Source organism: Sarcophilus harrisii, chromosome 4 (assembly GCF_902635505.1).
Source record: "Sarcophilus harrisii chromosome 4, mSarHar1.11, whole genome shotgun sequence".
NCBI lineage: Eukaryota > Metazoa > Chordata > Mammalia > Dasyuromorphia > Dasyuridae > Sarcophilus > Sarcophilus harrisii.
In genome coordinates, this window is record NC_045429.1 from 410,516,906 (window position 1) to 410,543,993 (window position 27,088).

Consider the following 27,088-nt stretch of genomic DNA (forward strand, 5'->3'; position numbering starts at 1 on the left):
CTTTGTGGATCAACTGCTTTGGGATTAAAATAGGGTTAACTGCATTATCAATTACCACTTAAAGCTAATTGACTAAAAATGAAATTCTCTAAAAACTTAAGTGTTCAAGTTTGTTCACAAGTGTATTGTCCTTAGCTCTAAAATTAGTTATTTGGAATCATTACCAAGATATTTGTAAACCAAGATATGTTCAGTTCAACCATTTTTCCCCTGTTTTTGTAGATGGGGTTTTAAAAAAGCCATGGGTTTTTGAGGGAACAGGGAGGAGTTTTAGCTAGAAGTCTCAAAGCCTCAAGTTTCTTCCTTAACCTTAAATTTCTTCTCCAATGACAAGTAAAGTGATACCTCAGTACTCATCATTCATTGGTTCCAGAAGGCACAAATGATGAAAATGACAAATAATGAATTTTTCCCATGAGGAATACATCTCCAGTCTTCAGCCTAACCATCCTTTCCCCAAGCTGTTACCCAAAGGGCTAAGTGGGGCCAGCCCAGCCCAGTCACAGTCCACCCTTCCTGACCCAACTCACTTTCTGGGAGGAGCCTTCAAAGTCTTCTTCCACCCCGCACTGCTCCAAGTATCAATGGGAAGGGGGTATCCTGGATATGGAGGCAGAAGCTGTGGGCTCACACTGTTTGCTGCCCATGGCTCCAGGCTGCCAGGAGTCCTGGGTCCTGCACCACCGCTACCCCACCTGAGCTCCTGCTCTGCTGTCACTGGCATGGCCTCTGATCCTCTTCCTGTTCTTCTGCTGAGCATGCCAGGCATTCCTTGCCTCTTCGAGGACTACAGTGTGGGCTCTGGGACACTATATGTTGCAGCCGGGTCATCCTGCAGGAGCTGCTCCAGAAGTTGCCCGGCAAATATGGTCTTCAAGCTAACAGTCCTGCACACCGGTGGGGAGCAGCTGCCCACAGCTGAGGACAGTAGCAGCCAGGCTGGTGGCACCTGGCCAGCTGCTCAGTCAAGACAGGCACCAGGCTCAGTGAGTGCACAGCAGGCAACCAGTGCCCAGCAGGCATCCAATCAGAGCAGGTATCCAGTGCAGAGCAGGGATCCAGTGCACAGGAGGTATCCAGTGCAGACACAGGGCTCCAGTGTACAGCAGGTATCCAGTGCAGAGCAGGGATCCAGTGCACAGGAGGTATCCAATGCTGAAGCACATTTTTCTTGTCAAAATGTGTCAGATACCAAATTGAACAAGTTTGGAAGCAAATAAGTGCTGAGGTCCCGGTGTATTGAGTATCTTATGTCCCATTCACTGCTAAATGCCAAAGGTATAAAATCACAAAAAAAACTCATTTCCCTCAAGGAGCTTCCATTCTTTCCAGAGGGATGCTTTGCACAAAAATGTATACAAGTATTCATTATTACAAAATAAATATCTTTTACAAAGTTGTTATTTTGTATATGACTACATTCAAAATAAATACAAGGTAATTTGCAGGGAAGAAAACACAAAACAGCTGAGGGGGGTCAGGAAAGATGCTGCTTGGAAGCGGAGCTTGAACTGAGCCCAAAGGGAAGCTTGGGTTTCCAGCAGATGGAGGGGGAAGAAGGAGAGCACGTCATGATTATCCGGGAAAAGCAGAGCCCAGGCATACTGCTGGAGAGAAGGTACAAAAGGGCTAATTTGGGAAGGTCACAGGAAATAAAGGCAAATATTATAGAGCTGGGCTAGGAAGGTAGATTGGGATTTATGCCAAAAAGACATTTGTAATTTGATCCAAGAAGTAACAAGATAACTCTTGAAGTTATTGATCAGGGGAGAATGCATAGTGGGAGCTTTATTTTAGAAAAATCACTTTGGCAGCTATGTAAAAAATTGGAGAGGGGAGAAATCTGATATAGGAAAACCATTTAGAAGATTTTTTTTCTTTTTTTTTTTTCTGAGGCAATTGGGATTAAGTGACTTCTCCAGGGTCATACAGGTAGGAAATGTTAAGTCTCTAAGGTCAAATTTGAACTCAGATCCTCCTGACTTCAGGGCTGATGCTCTATCCACTGCGCCACCTAGCTGCCCCTAGAAGACTTATTTTTCATTAAATACACAAACACAGTATTTTAAAATATCTAATTGCCACTGCCTGTAATGTAGCAAAGCATTAACACATGAATTTTCAAGGAACTTACCATGGAACTTTCATGGAAATTTGTCAACTAGAAAATATTTACAGTTTTTAAAAGTACACAATACTGTGTTATATTTTGTTATTTGTCTTCTACGTATGGGGAAAACTTAATCTGCTTACTATTCTGCAGACACTAATATCAGTGCTAGCATCACCAGTAACAATAGGAAAAAGTTCCATGAGTCACCATGCTGAAGGTAGCATGTTATTTTCTCAAATATCTTTTTATTCTTTGTGACTATCCTAATTGGTCACCACTTTTCTAAAATGAAAGAGCCAGCAGTTTGCCCGATAAAATCCTTTTTGATATTTATAACTATCTCCTTCTCCTTAGCCTCTTTTATTTGTCAGCAATCTCTCCTAATTTTCATTTCTTCTGCAAAACATCATTTTAAAGATTTCTATAATTGTCGCAAATTTGCTTATTCTTTAGCAGCTGACTAAATGACATAAACATGTTGAGTATTTACTAAAATAAAAAAATTCTTTATCAATCACTTTATTCATTGCACTTGGTAGTTTTCTATTTTCTCAGAGGTCAAAAAAGTAACCATAACTTAACCTTATGTATTGTCCACTTGCAACTTGTTCAAGATAGTTTTTGAAAGCAAAATTTGGTGTGAGCTGTCTTAGTTTCTGTTGCATGGGGAGGGAAATATTGTCAAGAAAATCAATAATCATCATTTGGAAAGACTTGAAATTCCACATTATTTTCTCAAATATTTCACTATTTACTTTGGGAAGGAAGAAAAATGGAGGGAGAGTGTCCCTTAGAGTGGAAAGGAAACAGGTTCAGAATAGAAAAGCATCTCTTAGGCCTTCTGCAAGCTGGAGGAGGGAGGAATACAAGACAAGACATGCTTTCTGAGCCCAAAGTCATCTAGTTGGTTAAAGTTTCTGAAGCTGGCTTTGCTAGGACTTCCTGACTCCCTAGCTAGCACTCTGCCTACAGCACCATCTAGTGTCTATTGTCATTATTTCATATGGCAATGCATCCTATTTTTAGAAATTTCTCATTTTTCCTTGCAACATTTCTTCAAACATTTAAAGAAATTTCTTTATGTTCCCCAATTCTCATATCGCATAAGTATGTTCTTGGAAAACCACAAGAAGACAAGTCCCTGAACAGATTCTGACAGAATTAAACCATTCTCTAATTCAAGAGAGAGTGGAAGGATTTCAAGAAATGTCCATCTCACTAGAGTGAAAGGGATGGTCAACCCAGCTCAGATGGATTCTGAGAAAATCAGTGAGATGGTCTTAATCACAGAAGATCAGAAACTGAGACCTCAGTCCTGGCTTAGTAGCAGAGGAGATTAATGGGACAGCTTCCAGTCCCAGCTCAGAAGGCAAATTGCCAGCCTGGGAAACTGGGCTGTTGCCTTGGAGATAGTAAGGAAGGCTACTCCCCTGCTGTGAGCAAGACACCAAACACAAGGGGCTGCTCTGCTCAAAGCCAAGGGTCAGAGAGACACAAGAAGCTTAGGAACAGCACCCACTGCACTCCAAGACCTTAAACGTTACAAAATAGAAATAAAGAAAGGGAGGGGGGGGAATGAGCAAGAAACAGAAAAGAATCTTAACCATAGAAAGCTGGCATGGTAACAGGGAAGATCAATGCACCAATTCGGAAGAAGATAAAATGCCCACAAGGAAATGTCAAAGGGTAATATGGAATTGGTCTCAAGCCTAAAGAGGCTTCTTGGAAAGGATTTTAAAAGGCAAATAAGCAAAGTAGAAGAACAATTGGGAAAAGAAATGAGTATGCAAGAGAGAGTAGCAGCTTGAAAAAAGGAGGACAAAAATTAACTGAAGAAAACAATTCCTTAAAAATACAATTGGCCAAATGCAAAAAAAAAAAAAAAAAAATCACTGAAGAAATAAATTAATTAAAAAATACAATTGGTCAAAAAAAAAATCCATTGATGAAAACAACATCTTGAAAAGTATAATTAATCGGGGGCGGAGCCAAGATGGCGGAGAAGACACACGCGACTTTCTAAGCTCTTCTCTTACCCTCGTTACCAATATTATATTGAGCCTCAAAAATAGTCTTGACTGCTACAACTGGAAAGATAAGAAGTAGAACAACTCACCGGCCGAAAAAATCTGCAGTCTCGCCAAAAAGGTTGGTTACGGGGCCAGGGGGAGATCGGGCGCAGACGGGAGAGAAATTAGGTTCCGAGGAGAGTCTCAAACCGAGGGTGAAAGCACAGATCTCAGCACTAAGCGCCGCAGCCCCAACCCGCAGTAAGGGGCTTTTCCTTGGGCACTTGTGATCCTGCACGGCAGGAGGACGCAGCCCGGTTAGCCTCCAATCTGCACAGTGGGGAGCTCGGCTTGGGGCCATAGAGCTTTCCAGGGCCGATTTGCATTGGGCAGAGACACTGGGGCAGAGTTCCAGGCGGTTCGGTCCTGCGCTCAGCCGCTAACACCACAGTCCCACAAGAGGCTCCGCCTGGGCGGTGACACTTTCACCACTTAAGTCCCTAGCCGAGGGCAATCGATAATCCACTCAGCCCTACTAAGCCGCTTTGATAACTCGGCCAGTGCTGAACCGCTTCCTGTTGGGGAAGGAAATCCTCACCCAGAGCACTCCGCATACCGGAGCCGGAAATCGCTTAAATCTTTCCCTGCTCTGCAGAGAAAGCCGGTAACCCCTTGCTCAGGAGACCTACCTAAAGGCTTTAAAACATGAATAAAAAGATGAAAAGAACAATCGACAGCTTCTATGCAGAAAAAGAGCAGGTCAAGCAAACCTGAAGAGACCTCAAACAGCAAAAATGCATCAGACTGTCCTCCTTTACATGATGCTCTCTCATAGAAGAGACCATTAAAAAGTCCTCAAAAGAGAGTTAGAAGATAAATGGGGAAAGGAAAGAGAAGCCTATAAGAGAGCAACAACTTCCTGAAATACGAATTGGAAAAGTTAAAAATTCCGGGAAGTGCAAATTGGTGAATTGGAAAAAAAAAATCACAGGAAAGTAAGAATTGTGGAATTGAAAATAAAGAATTCACTAGAAAGTAGGATCCGTGGAATTGAAAAGACAAAGAACACGCAAGAAAGTAGGATCTGAATTGAAAAAGAAAATAATCTCACTAAAAAAAAATTAGTGAAATGGAAAAAATTCCACAGACCAAAACAATACATTCAAAAACTCAATTGACATATACAGAAAGAAGTAAAAAAGCTAATGAAGAAAATAATTTTTAAAAATTAGAACTGAACAAATTGAAACTAATGATGCATTGAGACAGCAAGAATCAGTCAAGCAAAACCAAAAAAATGACAAACTGAAAACCATGAATTATCTACTTGCTAAAATGACAGACTTGAAAATAGATCTAGGAGAGATAATCTTGAGGATTATTGACTTTCCAAAACTATGATGAAAAAAAGAGCCTAGATACTATTTTACAAGAAATCATCAAAGAGAACTGCCTAGATGTAATAGGAATCAGAAGGTAAAATAGGCATTGAAAGAATTCATCTGAACACCTTCTGAAAGAAACCCTAAAATAAAAACACCAAGGAATATTGTGGCAAAATTTCAGAACTATCAGATAAAGGAAAAAATTTTACAAGCAGCCAAAAACCATTTAAATACCGTAGGTGCCACAATAAGGATCACCCAAGATCTGGCTGCCTCTACATTAAAGGAAAGAAGGGCCTGGAATATGATATTCCGAAGGCACAAGAACTTGGGATGCAGCCAAGAATAAACTACCCAGCTAAGCTGAGCATTTTCTTCCAGGAAGAAGATGGACATTTAATGAAACAAATGAATTCCATTTGTTTCTGAAGAAAAACCAGAATTAAACAAAAAATTTGATCTCCAAGAATAGAACTCAAGAGATGCAGGAAAAGGTAAAAATAACTCTTGAGAATTGTATTTCTGTTGTGGATATACAAAAAAATACATGTAAAATTTGATAGTACTGATATAACATAAAAAAGGAAGTAGATATGGAAAAGGGATGATGGCAGAATAAGGTGGAAGGAGGGATAAAAAGAGGGAAACCACATCCCACAAAGAGGCTAAGGAAACTTATCATATCTGAGGGAATTTAGAGAGGGAGGAACATTGTGTGAATCTTACTCTCATCAGAGTTGGCTCAAAGGAAAAATAATTGACATTTGTTTTAGAGAAAAATTTCTCTCCCATTAAAACGGGGAGAGGAAAAGGAAAAGAAAAAGAGTAATAAGGGAAGGAAGGAGAAAGACTCAAAGGCGGGGAGGGAGGATTATAAAGAGGATAAGTATCGTGGATACAAGAGGGGTACATAGTTTAAAAGGGGAAAGAGGGTTGGGGAGGCAAGAATAAGTAAAGCACAATCTGGGGTTATTAGGATGGCAGGAAATACAGATTTAGTAATTCTAACCGTAATGTGAATGGGATGAACTCCCCCATAAAGAGGAGGCAAGATAGCAGACTGGATCAAAAGTCAGAACCCTACAATATGTTGTTCACAAGAAACACATTTAAAGTGGGGGATACATACAGAGTAAAGGTAAAAAGTTGGAGCAAAATCTATTATGCTTCAGGTGAGTCAAAAAAGAGTAGCCATCCTTATCTCAGATCAAGCAAAAGTAAAAATTGATCTAATTAAAAGAGATAAGGAAGGAAACTACATCCTGCTAAAGGGTAGTATAAACAACGAAGCAATATCAATATTAAACATATATGCACCAAGTGGTATGGCACTCAGCTTCCTAAAGGAGAAGTTAAGAGAGTTGCAAGAAGAAATAGACAACAAAACTGTAATAGTAGGAGATCTCAACCTTGCACCTCAGAATTAGACAAATCAAACCACAAAACAAATAAGAAAGAAATTAAAGAAGTAAACAGAATATTAGAAAAATTAGGTATGTTGGATCTTGGAGAAAATTGAATGGAGATAGAAGGGAATATACTTTCTTCTCAGCAGTTCATGGAACCTATTCAAAATTGACCATATATTAGGACATAAAGACCTCTAAAATTAAATGCAAGAAAGCAGAAATAGTAAATGCTTTCTTTTCAGATCATGATGCAATAAAACTACATTCAACAAAAAATTAGGGGAAATAGACCAAAAGTAATTGGAAACTAAACAATCTCATCTTAAAGAATGATTGGGTGAAGCAACAAATTATAGATACAATTAATAATTTCACTCAGATAATGACAATGATGAAACATCATACCAAAATTTGTGGGATGCAGCCAAAGCGGTAATAAGAGGGAATTTTATATCCTTAGAGGCTTACTTGAATAAAACAGAGAAAGAAAAGATTAATGAATTGGGCTTGCAACTAAAAAACTAAAAAAGACCAAATTAAAACCCCTAATCAAAATACTAAATTGGAAATTCTAAAATTAAAAGGAGAAATTAAAAATATTGAAAGTAAAAAATCTATTGAACTAATTAATAAAACTAAGAGTTGGTTCTATGAAAAAGCCAATAAAATAGATAAGCCTTTGGTAAATCTGATTAGAAAAAGGAGGGAGGAAATGAAATTTGTAGTCTTAAAATGAAAAGGGAGAACTTTCCACCAAGGAAGAGGAAATTAGAGAAATAATAAGGAGTTATTTTGCTCAACTTTATGCCAATAAATTTGATAACCTAAGTGAAATGGATGACTACCTCCAAAAATATAGACTTCCTAGACTAACAGAGGAGGAAGTAATTGCTTGAATAGTCCCATTTCAGAAAAAGAAATAGAACAGGCAATTAAACAACTCCCTAAGAAAAAATCCCCAGGACCAGATGGATTTACATGTGAATTTTACCAAACATTTAAAGAACAATTGGCCCCAATGCTATATAAATTATTTGATAAAATAGGGAATGAAGGAGTCCTACCAAATTCCTTCTATGACACAGACATGGTACTGATACCTAAACCAGGTAGGCTGAAAACAGAGAAAGAAAATTATAGACCAATCTCCCTAATGAATATTGATGCTAAAATCTTAAATAAGATATTAGCAAAAGACTACAGAAAATCATCTCCAAGATAATACACTATGATCAAGTAGGATTTATACTCAGGAATGCAGGGCTGGTTCAATATTAGGAAAACTATCAATATAATTGGCCATGTTAATAACCAAATTAACAAAAACCATATGATCATCCTAATAGATGCAGAAAAAGCATTTGATAAAATCCAACATCCATTCCTATTAAAAACACTTGAGAGTATAGGAATAAATGGACTTTTCCTTAAAATAATCAGCAGCATCTATTTAAAACCATCAGTAAGCATCATATGTAATGGAGACAAACTGCAACCATTCCCAATAAGATCTGGAGGAAATAAGGTTGCCCACTATCAACCTTAAGCTATTATTTAATATTGTATTAGAAACGCTAGCTATAGCAATAAGAGCTGAGAAAGAGATTAAAGGAATAAGAATAGGCAATGAGGAAGCAAATTATCACTTTTGCCGATGACATGATGGTATACTTAGAGAACCCCAGAGATTCTGCTAAAAAGTTATTAGAAATAATCCACAACTTTAGCAAAGTTGCTGGTTATAAAATAAACCCACATAAGTCATCAGCATTCTTATATATCACTAACAAAATCCAACAGTCAGAGTTACAAAGAGAAATTCCATTTAAAGTAATACTGATAATATAAAATATTTAGGAATCTATCTGCCAAGGGAAAATCAGAAACTTTATGAGCAAAATTACAGACCACTTTTCACACAAATTAAGTCTGATCTAACCAATTGGAAAAATATTAAATGCTCTTGGATAGGGCGAGCAAATATAATAAAGATGACAATATTACCTAAACTAATCTATTTATTTAGCTTATACCAATCAGACTCTAAAAAACTATTTTTTAATGACCTAGAAAAAATAACAACAAAGTTCATATGGAAAACAAAAGGTCAAGAATTTCAAGGAATTAATGAAAAAAATCAAATGATGGTGGCTTAGCTGTACCAGATCTAAAATTATATTATAGAGCAGCAGTTACCAAAACTATTTGGCATTGGCTAAGGAATAGATTAGTTGATCAGTGGAATAGAGTAGGTTCAAGGGATAAAACAGTCAACAAATATAGCAACCTAGTCTTTGACAAACCCAAAGATCCCAGCTTTTGGGATAAGAACTTACTGTTTGATAAAAATTGCTGGGAAAATTGGAAACTAATATGGCAGAAACTAGGCATTGATCCATACTTAACGCAGACACCAAGATAAGGTCAAAATGGGTTCATGACCTAGGCATAAAGAATGAAATCATTAATAAATTAGAGGAACATAGGATAGTTTACATCTCAGACCTGTGGAAGGGGAAGGTCTTTATGACCAAAGCAGAACTAGAGATCATTACTGACCACAAAATAGAAAATTTTGATTATACCAAACTGAAAAGTTTTTGTACAAACAAATCTAATGCAGACAAGATTAGAAGGGAAGCAATAAACTGGAAAATATTTTTACAGTCAAAGGTTCTGATAAAGGCCTCATTTCCAAAATATATAGAGAATTAACTCTAATTTATAAAAAATCAAGCCATTCTCCAATTGAAAATGGTCAAAGGATATGAACAGACAATTCTCTAGATGAAGAAATTGAAACTATTTCTAGTCATATGAAAAGATGCTCCAAGTCATTATTAATCAGAGAAATGCAAATTAAGACAACTCTAAGATACTACTACACACCTGTCATGATTGGCTAAAATGACAGGAAAAATAATGATGATTGTTGGAGGGATGTGGGAAAACTGGGACATTGATTCATTGTTGGTGGAGTTGTGAACGAATCCAACCATTTTGAGAGTAGTTTGGAACTATGCTCAAAAAGTTATCAAACTGTGCATACCCTTTGATCCAGCAGTGTTACTACTGGGATTATATCCCAAAGAGATTATAAAGAAGGAAAGGGACCTGTATGTGCACGAATGTTTGTGGCAGCCCTTTTGTAGTGGCTTAGAAACTGAAACTGAATGGATGTCCATCAGTTGGAGAATGGCTGAATAAATTGTGGTATATGAAAATTATGGAATATTACTGTTCTGTAAGAAATGACCAACAGGATGATTTCCAGAAAGGCCTGAGAGACTTACATCGAACTGATGCTGAGTGAAATGAGCAGGACCAGGAGATCATTATATACTTCAACAACAATACTAGATGATGACCAGTTCTGATGGATCAGGCCATCCTCAGCAACAAGATCAACCAAATCATTTCTAATGGAGCAGTAATGAACTGAACCAGCTATACCCAGAAAAGAACTTGGGGATGACTAAAACCATTACATTGAATTCTAATCCCTATATTTATGCACACCTGCATTTTTGATTTCTTCACAAGCTAATTGTACAATAATTCAGAGTCTGATTCTTTGTACAGCAAAATAATGTTTTAGTCATGTATACTTATTATGTATCTAAGTTATATTTTAATATATTTAACATCTACTGGTCATCCTGCCATTTAGGGAGGGGTGGGGGTAAGAGGTGAAAATTGGAACAAGAGGTTTGGCAATTGTTAATGCTGTAAAGTTACCATGTATATATCCTGTAAATAAAAGGCTATTAAATTAAAAAAAAAAAAAAAAAAAAGAAAAGTATAATTAATCAAATGGGAGACACAAAAACTAATTGAAGAAAATCAGACATTAAAAACTAGAACCAGGCAAATGTAAACTAATGACTCTATAAATAGTTATCAAAAATCAATCGAACAAAGTAAAAAGAATGAAAAAATATAGGAAAATGTGAAATATCTCATTGGAAAAACAGCCATCCTAGAAAATAGATCCAAGAGAGACAATTTAAGAATTATTAGTCTAAAAGAAATTATTAGTCTACCTGAAGGCCATGATCAATAAAAGAGCCTAGATGGCATCCTTCAAGAGATCATCAAGGAAAAATGCTCTGATATACTAGAATCGGGGCGGGGGGGGCGGGGCGGGAAATAGTCATTGTAAGAATGCATCAATCACATCTGGAAAGCAATCCTACAAGAAAAACCCCAAGAATCATTATTGCAAAACTCCAGAACTAAAATCTCAAGGAAAAAATACTGCAAGCTGCCAGAAAAAAAAAAATAATAATTCAAGTATCAAGAGCAACAGTTAGGATTGATTACCCAGGATCTGGCAGCTTCTATAATAAAGAATTGGAGGGGGAAAAAAGAATTGGAGAGCCTGGAATACCATTCCAGAAGGCAAAGGATTGATACAACCTAGAATCGACTACTCAGCAAGACTGAGCATCATCTCTCAGGATAGGAGATGAATCTTCAATGAAATTTCACTGAAAAAACAATAAATGTTGATCTTCAAATACAATACTCAAGAGAAGCATAGAAAGGTAAAAAACATTTAAAGGTCAAACTGTTTACATCCCTAGATGGGAAAATGATACATGAACTCAAGAACTGTATCTTTTATTGGGGCAGTTAGGGGTGGTATATATAGACAGAGAGTGTGGGTATGAATCGATTCTGATGTGATATTAAACAAAAGCACATAAGTTATGTTCTCCAGAGAAAGTGCTTCCATTTTCTTAAGCTTTCATCACATAAATTTGGTGGTCATACTCTGTACATACTCTAGTTTGACAGTGTCCCTCCTGAAATTTGACATGTGCAAAACTGATCCATATTGCAGTGCGGTCTAGCTGGGGAAGATTACAGTAGAACTGTGACTGTACAGTGAGGTACTGAAATGGCAGTCATCAAAGTACAAGGTCTTGAATCAAGAGAGATCTAAATTCAGTCTAGCTTTTAAAAAAAAACACTATCTGTGTGAACCTGAGCAAGTCACTTAATCTCTATTTCTTTCAGTTTCCTTAACTATAAAATGGAGGTAATGACAGCATCTACCTCCCAGACTTGTGAAGACCAAATGAGGTAATATCTATAAAGTGCTTAGCACAGTGTCTGGCATATAATAGGTACTATATATTCTCTTCTATAGTATAATAATTACTATTTTTGAGCCCCAGAACTTTATCTCTGCGCCTCAGTTTCTCCACTTGTAAAATTAGGTCAAAAGTTGCACTGGGGTTGTGAGGAAAATGTTTTGTAATCTCTAAAAATATTTAAAGTGTTGCAAGCTAGCTTAAGAATTAGCTTTTTTTTTTTCAGCTGTACCCCACTGAAATATTGAGCCTACAACCTACTTTGTACAGAATACCATCTGGACAGGTCTTTATCCTGAGTTTTTTACCTTTCAAATAAGTTTTTTACCTTTCTGCAGAAATTCTTAACACTATTAAATTTTATGTTAATGGGTTTGGCCCTTCTAATAAAAAAAAAAACATGCTTTAAGCCTCTCTGTGCCAGGCATAGTGCCAAGGGTCCAAGAATATAAAGATAGAAAATAGAAAATCCTCAAATAGCTTACATTCTAAAAAGGTAAAACATGGACAGGTGTACACACATGTACTTACAAAATAACCTTAGGTATATGAGGGACGGCAATCTAGCTTCTTGGGAACCTTTTAGATCCTTGATGCAATTACCTGTCATTAAGATTCATGTGATCACATATTCCCACTTAGTTTAATATCATCTGTAAATATAATAAGTGTATCTTCAAGTTGTTGAAAGTGTGAGACAAAACAGAACCAGGGATGGAATTCTGTGGCGGGGCATGCCCCTTGTAAAGCCACCTTTCTGACTGACATCCATCCATTCGTAATTGTTTAGGGCATACGAACTATGGTTCAACCAACTATTAATCTGTTATCCTCCAGCCAAGGATGTGTGTAGTGGCTGGGAGGAACCAGGAAAATCTGGGTTCAAGTCCTTAAGTGGACATGTGCGCTGTGTGACTCCATTTTTCATTCAATTAACTCTCATGGCTCCCTACTATCTCCAGAATAAAATTTAAGCTCAGGTTTAGACCTTCACTAAGATCTTTGAGACAGTCTATCTTTGGTATTTAAAACCCTTCAAGGCCTCTGTAGACTTCTTACTGACCTCTATGTACTCTTCCATCCAGCTATGCTCCATGTCCAGGTGTTTTCTCTGATTGTTCCCCAGGTTTGGAATGGTCTCCCTGGCTTTGGCTCAAATCCCACCTTCTATGGGAAACTTTTCCCAGTAGTGTCCCTTCCCCAACCTGACTTCCCCCACCTATAGTAGGCTTGAAAAGTTCCAAAACACCAAGAAATTCTGAGTTCTATCTTGCACTGGCTCCATAGGAAATTTCCTTGGCCACTCACTTATTAGGGAAGGATAGTCTAGTATCTGAAGGACTAAAGGCATATGAAGGAGGGGGGAATGGGTGAGGAAGAGAGATCTGAGCTCTGCCAGCCCTGTTATTATCACAAGATTTAGGGGAGCTGCATATCTCGGGGTAAGGGGTAGTATTTTTTCAGTTTCCTCCAAATCATCCTTTTGTTCTGGGGAAGTCTCTGGAATGTCTGTTTCTATATTATTCAAGGGCACCTACAAGTTCTTTGCATCTTGTGTATTTTTTGAAGAAGAGAAAATACTTTTTTTCTGGAGTGGATGCTCATTTGTGCATTGAATGGTTTTGTGAGGTTAGGTTACACACACATGAGGAAAACAAAATATGACTTATACTCGATTCGGGCAATTTCCCAGAAGTTTTACTCTCATGTGAGTGTTGCCTGCCTGACAGAAAAAAATAAGCTTTCTCACTATTACTGATTTTCAGTAAATACTTGTAAAATGAGCTATTTTTGTTTAAAGGATGAAGATTCATATATTCTCCGCCCCCTTCCCCCAACAAGTTCTTTTTCCTTTCCCTTAGCTGAGAAGCAGCTCACTTAGAAGCCCTGTTTCCTTTCTAAACTGGGTACTTAGTAACAGCAAGTGACATATCCTTTTAGGAAGACAAGGTTTACTTTACATCTTTTTTTTTCCTTTTAATATATTGGCTGTCTTATAGTTAGAACTTCTGGCGGTTTCTGCGACCCTCAGCTTTGGCTAGGTCCTTGGCAATGGCTTGGATCATTTGCTCCGTCGTTTCTTTTAAAGTGATGGCAGTCCTTAGGGCATAATCCAAAGCAGAATTTAAAATCTGTATGAGGAAAATCCAGATGTTTTGGTTAAATATATAGCAATTTTTTTTCTATTATATTTCATCAACACCCTTTTTCAAATGCTTTGTTTTAAATGTAGTTGGAATGAATGCTTGTTTTGGGTGAATTGGTTCTGTTTCTATGCCTGCAGTTTGGTTTCCAAGGAAACCAGCCAAGTATAGAATATACTGTCAGAGCTAATAGATGGAGGTTTGGGCAGAGGCATTATTGATAAGCATGCACCCAGGAGGTCAGGCTGAGTTGGGCCCTCAAAGAAGTTTAAAAAGCAGGTCAAAGGGAAATATCCAAATAATAAAACTCAGAAGTCTGGTAGAGAACAGTACAAATATGAAAATGAGCCTGGAGAACAGCATTAGTAATGAGAAAATTCCAGGTTTTATTGGAATAATCAGAAGTTGTTAGAGAGCTAGTTGGTGGGAATGCTCCTAGAGAGTTTATTTAGAGAATCTGAAAGCCCCACACAGATGTAGCATATTGCCAAGGAAAATGCCAACAACAAAACCTCCAGTTCAATAAACAGCTATCAAGTGGTGACCTTGGGAAAAGTCATGGGGATACAACAATGGATCATAGAATTTATTGCTGGAGATTATATTATCAGACTCACTTTGTAGAAAAGGAAACTGAGATTCTGAAAAAATTAAATGACACACTCAGATGGCATTTCTGTCCAAAGTCTATTGGGATTGCTTTGGATCACTGAACCAGTGAGAACCAAGCCTTTCATAGTTGATCATTTCACATTCTTGCTATTGTTGTATACAATGTATTCCTGGTTCTGCTTCGTTCACTCAGCATCGTTCGTGTAAATCTTTCCAAGCTTCTCTAAAATCATCTTGTTTATCATTTTTATAGAATAATAATATTCTATTATCTTCATGTACCACAACTTACTCAGCCATTCCCTAATTGATGGGCATCTATTCATTTTCCAATTCTTTGCTACCACAAAAAGAGCTGCTACAAACATTTTTGCACATGTGGATCCTTTTCTCTCTTTTATGATTTCCTTGGGATATAGAGCCAGTAATGGCACTGCTGGATCAAAGAGAAGTTTTATAGCCCTTTGGGTATAGATCCAGATTGCTCTCCAGAATGGTTGGATCAGTTCACACCAACTTCACCAACAATGTATCAGTGTCCAGTTTTCCCACATCCCTTTCAAAATTTATCATTATCTTTTCCTGTCATAGCCAATCTAAGAGGTATGAGGTGGTACCTTAATAGTTGTTTTAATTTGCATTTCTTTATTCAATAGTGATTTAAAAGCATTTTTTCATATAACTATAAATGGCTTTAATTTCATCATCTAAAAATTGTCTGTTCATATCTTTGACCATTTATCAATTGGGGAATAACTTGTATTCTTATAAATTTGACACAGTTCTTTACACACACACACACACACACACACACACACACATTTGTACGTTTCCTGTGCTTGCTTACTTTTTTTTTTATTAAAACTTTTTTATTTACAAAACATATGCATGAGTAATTTTTCAACACTGACCCTTGCAAAACATTTTGTTCCAAATTTTCCCCTCCTCCTCCCCACTCCCTCCCCTAGATGGCAGGTAGTCCAATACATCTTTATATATTTTGGAAATGAGACCTTTATCAGAAACACTGGCTATAAAGATTTTTTCCTAGCTTTGTATTTCCCTCTTAATCTTGTTTCTGCTTGTTTGTTTGTGCAAAAACTTTTTAATTTAATGTAATCAAAGTTGTTCATTGTTCCTTTCATAATTTCTCTAATTCTTCTTTGATCATAAATGCCTCCCTTCTCCAAAGATATAATAAATTATCCCTCGTTCTCCTAATTTGTTTATGGTGTCAACTTTATGCCCAAATCACGTATCCATTTTGACCTTAATTTGGTATGGGGTGTGAGATGTAGATCTATGCCAAGTTTCTGACAAGTTATTTTCCTGTTTTCTCAAAAATTTTGGTCAAATAGTGAGTTCTTATTCCAGAAGGTGGAGTTTATATATGTTATATATATTTCTATAGGCCTTGATTATTGTGTCATATGTAACTAATCTATTCCACTAATCCACCACTCTTATTTCTTAGTCAGTACCAAATGGTTTTGGTGACTGCTGCTTTATAATATAGTTTTAGGTTTGGTACTGCTAAGCCTCCATCTTTTGTAATTTTTTTCTTTAATTCCCTTGATATTCTTGATGTTATGTTCTTCCAGATGAATTGTTATTATTTTTTCTAGTTTTATAAAATAATGTTTTGGCAGTTTGATTGGTATGGCACAGGACAAGCAGAGTACTTTAAAATGTTATTTCAGTTTACCTTTACAATGATCCTGACAAGTACTAGCTATTTTTATCTTCATTTTACAGATAAAGAAACTGAAGCAGAGAACGATTAACTTGCTTATCATCATACAATTGATTAGGGCAAAGTTTGAACTTGACTTCCTTACTCCAGGTCTAGCACTCTATTGTGCCATCTACTTGCCAAGAATTAGGAGTTTTTATTAATTTTGATAGACAATGGGAAGCTATTGAAGGTTTTTGAGTAAAGGAGGGACATGATCTGAATAATGTAGATATCTAGGCAATGGTATAGTATATTGGTTAGATAGCACCAAAAACAAAAACAAAATAACAAACAAACAAACAAACAAAACCGAAGCAAGAAGAGTTTAGGAAACTAGAAGAGCTGATGGCTTGAATGACTGTGGCTGTAGTAGTAATGAAGAAGCACTAGTTTCCAGTGATATATCCCAGAGGTAAAAAGGTACATTAGGATGTGACAAAATCCCTGAAGGAAAGTTGGCTTAGGGCTAACTCCCAACAGCTACGTGACTGATTGCTGCAAGCAATTTTACTTCCCTTTAAATTCACCGGTTTGTTAACAGTTCTAAGCAGCAGAGCCTTTTCTGTCCCTTCACACACTGGGCTAGAAATTAAAAGTTTGATTTTCCCTGATCTTAAAGGACAAAAGCAGTGAGCTGGGAGGACACTTGGGTGTTCTCATAAAATCCTCACCTCAGAATCATTTCTCTTGATGTTTTGGATGCTGTGCAGAGTTTTGCTTCCAGAAATCCTACATGAGTGGTAATGGGGAGAGTTTGCAATTTGATCACAGATGCCTGGGCAAGATTTGGAAGACATAAGATTTCTTCTGGAAAAGAAATGCACATGACAGATACCATTGAAATCAATTTCTCTCCAGAATCAACCCCCCTCCCTTATTGCTTTCCAGCTTGGTGAGGTGCTCCAGTGGTTCCCCAGATTCTCTTGCCCTTTGAATTCTGTTATGGTTTATCCCAACCCAGAGCTTCTAAGAAGACTTACTTTCCTCCAGGATTGCTTGCCTCTAAGATTCTAAAGAGGTCTTCATTTAATATTCATGTTGATCCCTTCCATCCACTGTCTATTTACAAAACTAAGAGAAAGAACCTGCCAACTATGGTTACCCCAGGTTAATATAGTCTAGTGATTGAGAGTCAGGGGGAGTTGGAAAGAAACGCTGGCACTAGTAATTAAACAAACCTCTTCACATGCCTCTATGTTAGTGGATTCCCCAGGACTCTTGACACTTTCTGGGTGGACCTCTCCCTTGCCATTGCTGGGCTCTAAATGTAACAGGCCCAGGCAGCTGCCCACAGCATGTGAATTGAAGGTACAAAGATCTATCTACCTATCCCTGTATTTCCCTCTCCACTCCTTATCTCTGGCCCGCCACCTGTAAGTCCTGTCTAACCTGAAATCCTCATCATCTGAAGTGTTTCTTATTTAAACAACAGAAGGAAGAAAAAGTATTATTGCCTAAGATGCCTCTATCCAATAGCTAACATTAATTTTTAATAATTTCTTAAGAGTATTTTATTTTTCCAAATACAAGCAAAGATAATTTTCAACATTTAGCTTTGCAAAATCTTGTATTCCAATTTTTTCTTCCTCTGTTCCCTCCTCCCCCTCCCCAAGATAGCAAAAAATCTGACATAAGTTAAACATGTACAGTTCTTCTAAACATATTTCCATATTCGTTCTGCTGCACAAGAAAAATAAGATCAAAAAGGGGAAAAAAACATGAGAGGAAAAAAACACGCAAACAAAAAACAACAAAAAAAGAGGTAAAAATGTTATACTTTGATCCACACTCAGTCTCCATAGTTCTTTTTCTGGATGCAGATGGTACTTTTCATCTCAAGCAATAGCTAACATATATAAAGCACTTTAAAGGTTCACAAAGTGCTTTACTCATTTGATCCTAATGACAATCTTAGTGCTCATATAATCCCCATTTTATAGAAGAGAAAACTGAAGTTAAGGAACTTGCTTAGAATCACACAGCTCTTCCATTTCAAACTCAGGTGTTTCCAACTTGGATTCTATTCACTTCACCATCTAGCTGTCAAATGAGAACTACTTCTCTCCTTCGTTCATTAGCTCAATAAAGTTTTTATGAGTTTTATCACATGTCAGAAAGGCACTATCTGAAAGGCGCACCCCATCATTAAGAAAATAAGCTATATTATCTCTTTATCTTCATATTCTTTAGACCAGTTTTAAGTCCACAGGAACATGGAACTATTAAGCCTTGGGTAGACTGGAAAAGGAAATGGCAAACCATTCCAGTACCTTTGCCTAAAAAACCCCCACTGACACTATGATCCATGGGGTCACAAAGAGTAGGATTCGAATGAACAGCAACAATTAATAGCAAAGTACAGACTGAAGTAGGCTCAGCTCCAGGCTGCAAAGTGTCTTCCAGTCAGTCAGTCAGTCAACAAATGTTTATTATGGCCATCTCCAGTTGCCCTGATCTATATGATATATTACAGAAAGCTCTGAAAGGAAAAGTGAGGCAGGTGGCCTTACCCAGCTCTCCCTCACTTATATATCATGCTACCACCTCCCTGATGCTATAATTCTCTTTGAAAATGAGTACGAAGGACAAACAACAATTATGTGCAGACTATATACTAGTGCTAAATTCTGGGAACACAAAAGACAGTCTCTGATCCAAGAAGCTCACCTCCCATCTTACTTATGCAGAAGCTTCTTCTTGTGTCAAAGCTGTACAAATAACAATAATAATGATGTCCCTTGTCCCATTTTCTAATTCTTTAAACTTGTTGAAACAGTAAAGATTTCCGAACTTTAAAAAGGCTATCCATGTCCTCTTTAATGATAGCCAAAAGGGGGCAGCTAGTAGATAGAGCACTGGCCTTGAAGTCAGGAGGACCTGAGTTCAAATACACCTTTGGACATTTAACACTTACTAGCTGTGTGATCCTGGGCAAGTCGCTTAACCCCAACTGCCTTGTAAAATAACCCAAAACACATAATGATAACCAAAGACATCTGAGAAGTTTCTAGTTTCTTCTGTTTTCCATACAATAAACTGTTTTCTTCTTAATTTCTTTTTTTACCACTGATGTTCACAATAATTCTTTTTTTGGCTAAACTCTAAGAATTCATCCTCTAAGAATTCAATCCCTACAGATATTGTAAGTCTAAAATATCACTTACTTCTCAGCAAGGATCATTTCATCTTGACTTTGAGAGCATTTAGTAGTAATTCTCAGGGGTTGGTATTTCTTCTGTTGGGAACAGACTGAAAAAAATGCCTGAGATTAGATTCAGAGTCGCAATAATAAATAATAATCAATAAGAAGCTTTCCCTGAGGTTTAAATTCTGGAAAGAAATACTTTCAAAAAGTTTCTCCACCACTAACAATGACAATTACATTGGTTCACAAGACAATGGGAGTTGGGCAATCACAGAAGAAAATATAGAAAGGGATAGAAAGAAGGAAGGACCATCTTTGTGTAAGACACTGTATTAGGTGCTAGAGATACATGGATAAAATGAAGTAGTCTCTGCTTTCAAGTGGATTACATTCTAATGGGGGGGGGGGCAGAGAAAGGGAAATATACAAGACAATTTGAGGTGGGAAAGAACACTAAGGGGACTAGAAAAGACTTCCTGTAAGAGACAGTAGCCTTGTTTAGCTCTTGGAAAAAGGTAAGAATTCTAAGAGGTGGAAGTGAGGAAAAATTCAAAAAGACAGCCTCTGCAAGTGGAAGAAAACAAGAAAGGAAAAGAGTAGGGGCAGCTATATGGCATAGTGCATAGAGCACAGGTCCTGAATTCAGGAAAACTTGTGTTCAAATCCAATACTAGACACTTAATAGCTGCATAACCCTGGGCGAGTCATTTAATTATAATTGCCTCCAAAAAAGAAACTTTAAGAAATGAAATGTCAAACTCAGAAAATAGTAAATCTGTCTGGAATGAAGAATTTTGTAAAGAAAAGTGATGTGGTACAAAAATGTTTGTGGCAGCCCTTTTTGTAGTGGCCAGAAACTGGAAACTGAGTGGATGCCCATCAATTGGAGAATGGCTGAATAAATTATGATATAAGAATGTTATGGAATATTATTGTTCTGTAAGACATGACCAGCAGGATGATTTCAAAAAGGCCTGGAGAGACTGACATGAACTGATGATGAGTGAAATGAGCAGAACCAGGAGATCATTATACACGACAACAATAAGACTATATGATGATCGATTCTGATGGACGTGGCCTTCTTCAACAATGAGATGATTCAAACCAATTCCTATTGCTTAGTGGTGAAGAGAGCCATCTACACCGAGAGAGAGGATTGCGGGAATTGAGGGTGGATTACAACCTAGCATTTTTTCTCTTTCTGTTGTTGTTTGCTTGCATTTTGTTTTGCTTCTCTTTTTTTCTTGTGCAACATGATAATTGTATAAATATGTACGTATATATTGGATTTAACATGTATTTCTACCATGTTTAACATATATTGGACTACTTGTCATCTAGGGGAGGGAATGGGGTGTTATGACCGTGTATTTTAAAATCAGCCGGAGTCAGGAATTCAGGTTAGGGGAAAATCGTCAGTCTTTATTCTCAGTGAAGAAAGATCAGAGGTGGAAGAGAATGGGCGATAGCAATGTGTGCAGCTGAGTCAAGAAGCTAGCTAGACCAACAGCTACACGACCAGCAGCTACCAGCATAGAACCCAGGCCCAATCTCTCCCAGCCTCTCTTCCTGTCTTTCTTTGCCTCCACCCACCAAAATCCTCATTTCCTATACAACACATCAGGACTTGTACGGAGAATGGGCGGGGGCCATTCTTTATCCAAGCATGTATATTAATAGAGTATAGTCCAATTACTATTTAGCCTCACGTGCTTGGGACCTCAGTGCATCAACTGAAGCCTCAGCCCATTACAATGGGGGAAGGGGGGAAATTGGAACACAGAGTTTTGCAAGAGCTAATGTTGAAGAATTGTCCATGCATATATTTTGAAAAATAAAAAGCTTTAATAAAAAAAAGCAAATGACCTTAAAAAAAAGAAAAGAAAAGTGATGTGAAAGAATAGACTGGGCAGACCTTGAAGAGTTCTGGAGAGTTTTATTATAGAGGCAGTGGGGAGTCATTGAGATTTCTTGAGCAAAAGAGTGACATGGTCAGAATTTTATTAATTTAGGAAGATTACTTTGTTAACTATTTTGAGGAGAGATGGGAGAGATGAGAGACTGGAAATAGAAAGAACAATTAGAAGGCTATTGTAGTAGTCCAAGGGAAATGAAAGGAGGAACTGAGCAAGAGACATATGGGAAGTCATGGACAGGAAAAAAGATGAGGTAAGTAGTTGAAAAGACCAGTCATCAGCTGTGTCTTCTTGGGCCCTACCCTACCTTCACTCTTCTTCCTTCATCTCTCTATCTTCTTTCTCTCTTTAGCCTCTCCATCCACTCCTTGTCAGAAGGATCCCATTTGATAAATAGGGTAAGTTTATTTCCAATACAGAAGCCCCCCGGCAGGAGAAGGAGAGAGAAAACAGCAAATCATGCTATTCTTCCAGGTTCAGCTAACAGCAATAATAAGATTGGCAAAGGCAAATAGTCCCCCTCATTATCTTGACCAATGTACTTACTATGTGTCAGGTATTGTGCTAAGCACTGGGAATATAAAGATAAAAAACAAGGTCTCAGCCTTCTAGGAAATTATATTCTAATGTGGGCCACGACAAGCAAATAATCACATGCATACAAGATGCGTTATTCAGTGTCAATGAAAGGTAATCTCAAAGGAAAGGGACTAGCAGTAGTAGGTGTGTGGAGTAGAGATAAAGTGAAGAACTTCCAAGAATGTTTAAATTCCTTTCCTGTATTTTAATTTCTCTAGGTCTCTGTGACCTGCATAAATATGTTGAGTATTAGCCAATACTCACTTAGATTTTAGATATATGTATTTAACCTAAAATGATGACATTTATCCCTGTTCAAGTTATCAATGTTTAGACAACTATTTGCCTGATGTATGGTGCCTCCCAGAACCAGGGAATCTGCTGTTTTAGGCACAAATAAAATCCAATTAAAGGGGGAGGGGGCACCTATCCTTTAATGTTCCCCAACCCATGATGTAATCCTTTATGACTAAAATCTATAAAAACTGTATATCTTTCCTTAGTTCTTTAGCACTTCTACCATGAAATCTCTCTCTTTCCCTCCTCACAGTAAAATTGCTCATTTTCATGAGAATTTATTAAATAAACGACTTTGCTGCTTTTTACTTTGAGAAGTCTCTGAGTAGTCATTTTTGGATAAGATTTTCTATCCCTCACATAGGGAACAGGAAACCTTTGCAGAAGGTCAAACTTGAGCTGAGAACAGCATTCCCACCCCCCTTTTCTATACTACCTCAATAAAAGTGAGATCTTTACCCAATGTCCCAGTATCATTAGCATGATACTGGAAGAACTAAATGATATCAGTATTGACATTTCTGTGATAAATGAAACTTGAAAATGAGGAAGCTGGAGCTAAGTGGAAGGATGACTCACTGGTCCTTTTAGGAGAGGCAAATGGACGAGTTGGCTGAGTTGGCGTTATCACACACTCAAAAATAATGAGAAGTGTATTTTCATGGGAGACTTGATCAGCACATTTTGTAATATTTGTGATGTGCATAAGCAGAAATAATGTCATGAAGCTAACTACCACTTAAATACAATATCTTGCACAGGATGAAAACATAGAGGAAGTCTTCAAATAAGTTGGCTGATAAAATCTTTCAATATATACTTAATGCTTGATATCTTCAGTGTGAAGGTGAATATAAGAAAGAATGGTGATAATTATGTTGGAAAATATGATAAGAAGAGAGAAACTAAAGGCTTGGAGACTTCAGAAACTTCTCACTTTTATGTCATGAATAACTTAAGAAGAATCAGAATCTATTAAGATACAGTGAACAACATAAAAATGAAATCATAATACCCTGATAGGAAGTAAATTAACCACAGAGTAAGTGAACTGGAGAATTGGAAAGGACCTTTATGTTTGTGCATATCCTTTGACATATCTATTGGAGGAATGGATATTAGTCATATATACTTACTAATTGGTTAAATATCTTAGCTACTAAAGCATTATCACAGAAATTTGATATAAAGATTTTCTCCCCCATTTGACATTTTCCCTTTTAATCCTAGACTTTTTGTCTTTTCATAAGCTTTTCAATTTCATGTAAGCAAGATTAAGGGCAGCTCGGTGGCTCAATGGATAGAAGATAGAACATTGGACCTGGAGTCAGGAAGAGCTGAGTTCTGTTATGGGCCAGAACGCTGAACTCTGAAACAAGGATTCTCACAGGGTGTTAACTCAGTGGAATTGATGAGATAATGGTTAGTTTAGCATGGTGCTTAATAGTTCTCTAGTTCAGTACATGTACTTAGTACTTAATATAGTTCCACAAGATTCACACCTATGATAATGTAATTATAGTAGAGTATATAACAGCCAGCAAGGACTGGATGAGATTCATTCCACCTTCAATCAGGCTCCTGGTGGCTCTCCTGGGGGACTGAGAGGCTCAGAGACAGAGCAAGAGAAGACAAGTGGATTGGAGCAGGGAGCTCAAGCTCTTGGAGCCAAGGAGAGAGATTCATTTCCATCTTCATCAGCCTTGTGGTGGCTGACCTGTCCTCCTGCATTTTAATCTCTGCTGAAATCAAGTCCCCTCTGAAGGCCACGAGAAGGAGACTATAAAGACTTTTGGACTGTTCTTATGGTGATTACTGAAAAGAAGACTGCTCCAAGACTCCCAGAAAACCAAACAAGAACACTATAGAGTTCAAATCCTATTTTAGATACTTATTAGATATGTGACCCAGGGCAAGTCACTTAACCCTGTTTGCCTCAATTTTTTTTTTTTTTATCTGTAAAATAAGCTAGAGATAGAAATGACAAATCATTCCCAATATCTTTGCCAAGAAAACTTCAAATGGGGTCACAAAGAGTTGTACATGACTAAAAACAAGTTAAAGTTATCTATTTCATCTGTTGTAATTGCTTCTCTCTCTTGTTTGGTTAAGAATATATCTCATCCCCCTAATTGTGAGAGGTATATAATCTGCTTCTCTTCTCATTTTTCAATTAGCATAATCTTTAATGTTATGATGGTCAAGTATCCATTGAAAATGATGTAAAGCTTTGATCTAAGCCTAATTTTTGCCTCAGTTTTGCCAGTTTTCCCTGTAGTTTTTAATCAAATAAAGACTTTTCCTCCTAGTATTTTATCTTTCCTAATTTTATTAGATACTGGGTTATCGAGTTTCTGATTATCTTTTGTTTTTTCTTAATTATCTGATTATTATCTTGATTATTATTATTCTGATTATCTTTTGTCTGATTTTCTTTATCATTTTCTGATTATCTTTTGTTTTGTCTATTTCATTCATCTGTTTCTCTGCTTTTAAGGCAACACTAGATGGCTTTGATAACTGCAACTTCATAATATAGGGCATCTGAGTGGCTTAGTGGAGAGCACCAGGCCTGAATAATGGGAGGATTTTAGTTGTGTGACTGAGCAAGTCACACAATCCTGTTTGCTTCAGTTTCTTATGTCAAATTAGCTGGAGAAAGAAATGGTAAATCATTCCCTTGTCTTTACCAAAAAAAAAAAAAAAAAACCCAAATGAGGTCAGGAAGAATTGGACACGATTGAAATGAATGAACAAAAATCAAAACTTTGTAATATAGTTTATGTTCTGGAAGTGCTATTTCTTATACTCCTTTTCATCATTTTCCTAGATATTCAAAATATTTTGTTTTTCCAAATGAATTTTGATATTATTTTATCAAGTTCTGTAAAGTATGTCTTTGTTAATTTGATTGATATAGCTTAGAAAGTTTAAATTAATTTGACAGTATTGTCATTTTTATTATATTGACACTTAACATTCCTCCAGCTATTTATGTTGTTCTTTATTTCTTTAACAAGCACTTTGTAATTGAATCTATAAAAATCTTCCTTGTGCATTACTAATCGATCTTCAGACTCTTTGGAATACACTGTTTCATTCCCTTGCAGGTGGGTGCAAAATAGTCTTGTATTATTTGAATTTTCTCCCCTTTGTATTTGAAGATCTTTTTCTTGGTCACTTGTTTCTTAATTGAATTGGTAAATTTAACCACTATTATTTTTCTTGAAGTTTGTAGCCTTGGATTTGTTTGGTGTTTTGTTTCATTTTTTTTCTGGAGGTGATCCATGAATTTTTCAATTAGTGTTTCATTTCCAGTATTCAGGAGTTCTATGCAGTTTTCTTGTATTATTTCTTGCATTATGGTATTAAGATTTTTCAATTTGTATTTTTTCTGGGAGACATTATCTTTAAACTGTCTATGCATCCAATCTTCAATAACATGATGTTTTGCTTATAGAAAGCATATTTGCTTTGAGTGTTATTGTTTTTTCTTTTCTTCTTCTAGATTATCTTCACTTCAGAATATCTATATTCCCAAATAATTGTTTGTTCTCTTTTGCTTCTTTGGTGAGACTTGCAGATTCAACTTTTTCTATTCTTTCTTATTCTCTTCTATTTTTTAAAAAAAAATTATTATTGCCATGCAGTCCATACTCTCTGATCTAATCATTCTAATCTCTCTTTAAATGATTCAGGAACAGAATATTGTCGTTCCAAGTTCCTTTCAAATTCCATAGTCTTTTTGGTCTCATTAAGTATCTCTTATCCTGAGAATTATTTGCCACTTTTGTTCACATGCTACCTGTATGACCCTGTTCACATACTACCTGTATAACCCTTGCCAAGTTACTTCATTTTTCCACGCCTCAGGACATTCTCTGAGACAAAAATTTGCAGGGAAGATATTGAATCCCAGTAATTCTCTACACCAATAAAATTTCAGGTCTTGTTCATTTTCATTGCAAAGCCAATTCTCTCTGACAGAGAAAACTGAAACAAAAATGAGAATTGAACAGCTTTGTCTTTTCTTGCCAGTTTTTATCTTTCCATCCCTTCCAAGAAGCTCTGTAATATCTGGTTTTCTTTTCTAAGAGAAATTATTATAATATATATTATTATTATATTATAATAATTATATAAATTATATTGAGAAATATAATTTTTAAAACATTACTTTGTTGTTCTTACCTTCCCTCCCCAGCACTAGCTCGTTCTAAACATTAGCATTAATGACACTATATTTACAGGCTACATTTATATTCATCCTTTGTTAACTGCCCTTACTCCCACTTGTACACATTTCTTTTTAGCATCTAAGTTGGTTAGTGAATTCTCTTTGAGAACTTTCAGTCTTTTCAGACATCTTCAATTTTTTCTCTTTTCTAGAATTGTTTCCTTTTATGTATTCAAAATTTCATTCTTGAGCATCCTTCATCTCTCCTGGATAGACTTTCCTCATACAATTTTTGAACTTGAGATCCTCTTTTTCCTTTTAACCTCTTGAAATCTGCTTTCCCAAAATCTAGCATGTATGCCAGACTACTATGACAGAAGTGTAAACTGGACATATTCTGTGCAAGTTGCTGCAAAATTGACTTTGCCCTCCATATGATTTATATTTCAGTCTTTTTTTTTTTGG

General features: G+C 36.7%; 2 protein-coding genes across 6 annotated transcripts in view; one reads left to right on the forward strand and one right to left on the reverse strand.

The window, feature by feature from the left end:
- Window positions 1–151: 151 nt before the first annotated feature.
- Window positions 152–1,694, forward strand: LOC116423402. The gene is made up of 2 exons (XM_031967189.1): window positions 152–1,036; window positions 1,110–1,694. Exons 1-2 carry the CDS (start codon window positions 402–404, stop codon window positions 1,198–1,200), a joined length of 726 nt encoding a protein of 241 aa, XP_031823049.1. The 5' UTR covers window positions 152–401; the 3' UTR covers window positions 1,201–1,694.
- Window positions 1,695–13,947: 12,253 nt separating this feature from the next.
- Window positions 13,948–27,088, reverse strand: part of AKNAD1 (AKNA domain containing 1) — a 46,163-nt gene continuing 33,022 nt past the window's right edge. For 4 of the 5 annotated variants that reach the window (XM_031967193.1, XM_031967192.1, XM_031967190.1 and 1 more), the window contains 3 exons: window positions 19,671–19,755; window positions 17,178–17,313; window positions 13,948–14,147 (listed from right to left, as the gene is read on the reverse strand). In XM_031967193.1, coding sequence (XP_031823053.1) covers window positions 14,016–14,147; window positions 17,178–17,313; window positions 19,671–19,755 — 353 coding nt within the window. In that variant the 3' untranslated portion in view covers window positions 13,948–14,015. The remainder of the gene's footprint in view (window positions 14,148–17,177; window positions 17,314–19,670; window positions 19,756–27,088) is intronic. The other variant, XM_031967191.1, reaches the window with a different exon arrangement.

Coding starts and splice junctions, on each gene's coding strand:
- LOC116423402 (XM_031967189.1), top strand. CDS start 402: ATGAATTTTTCCCATGAGGAATACATCTCCAGTCTTCAGCCTAACCAT. Junction 1,037..1,109: donor CAGGCATCCAATCAGAGCAG/GTATCCAGTGCA, acceptor AGTGTACAGCAG/GTATCCAGTGCAGAGCAGGG.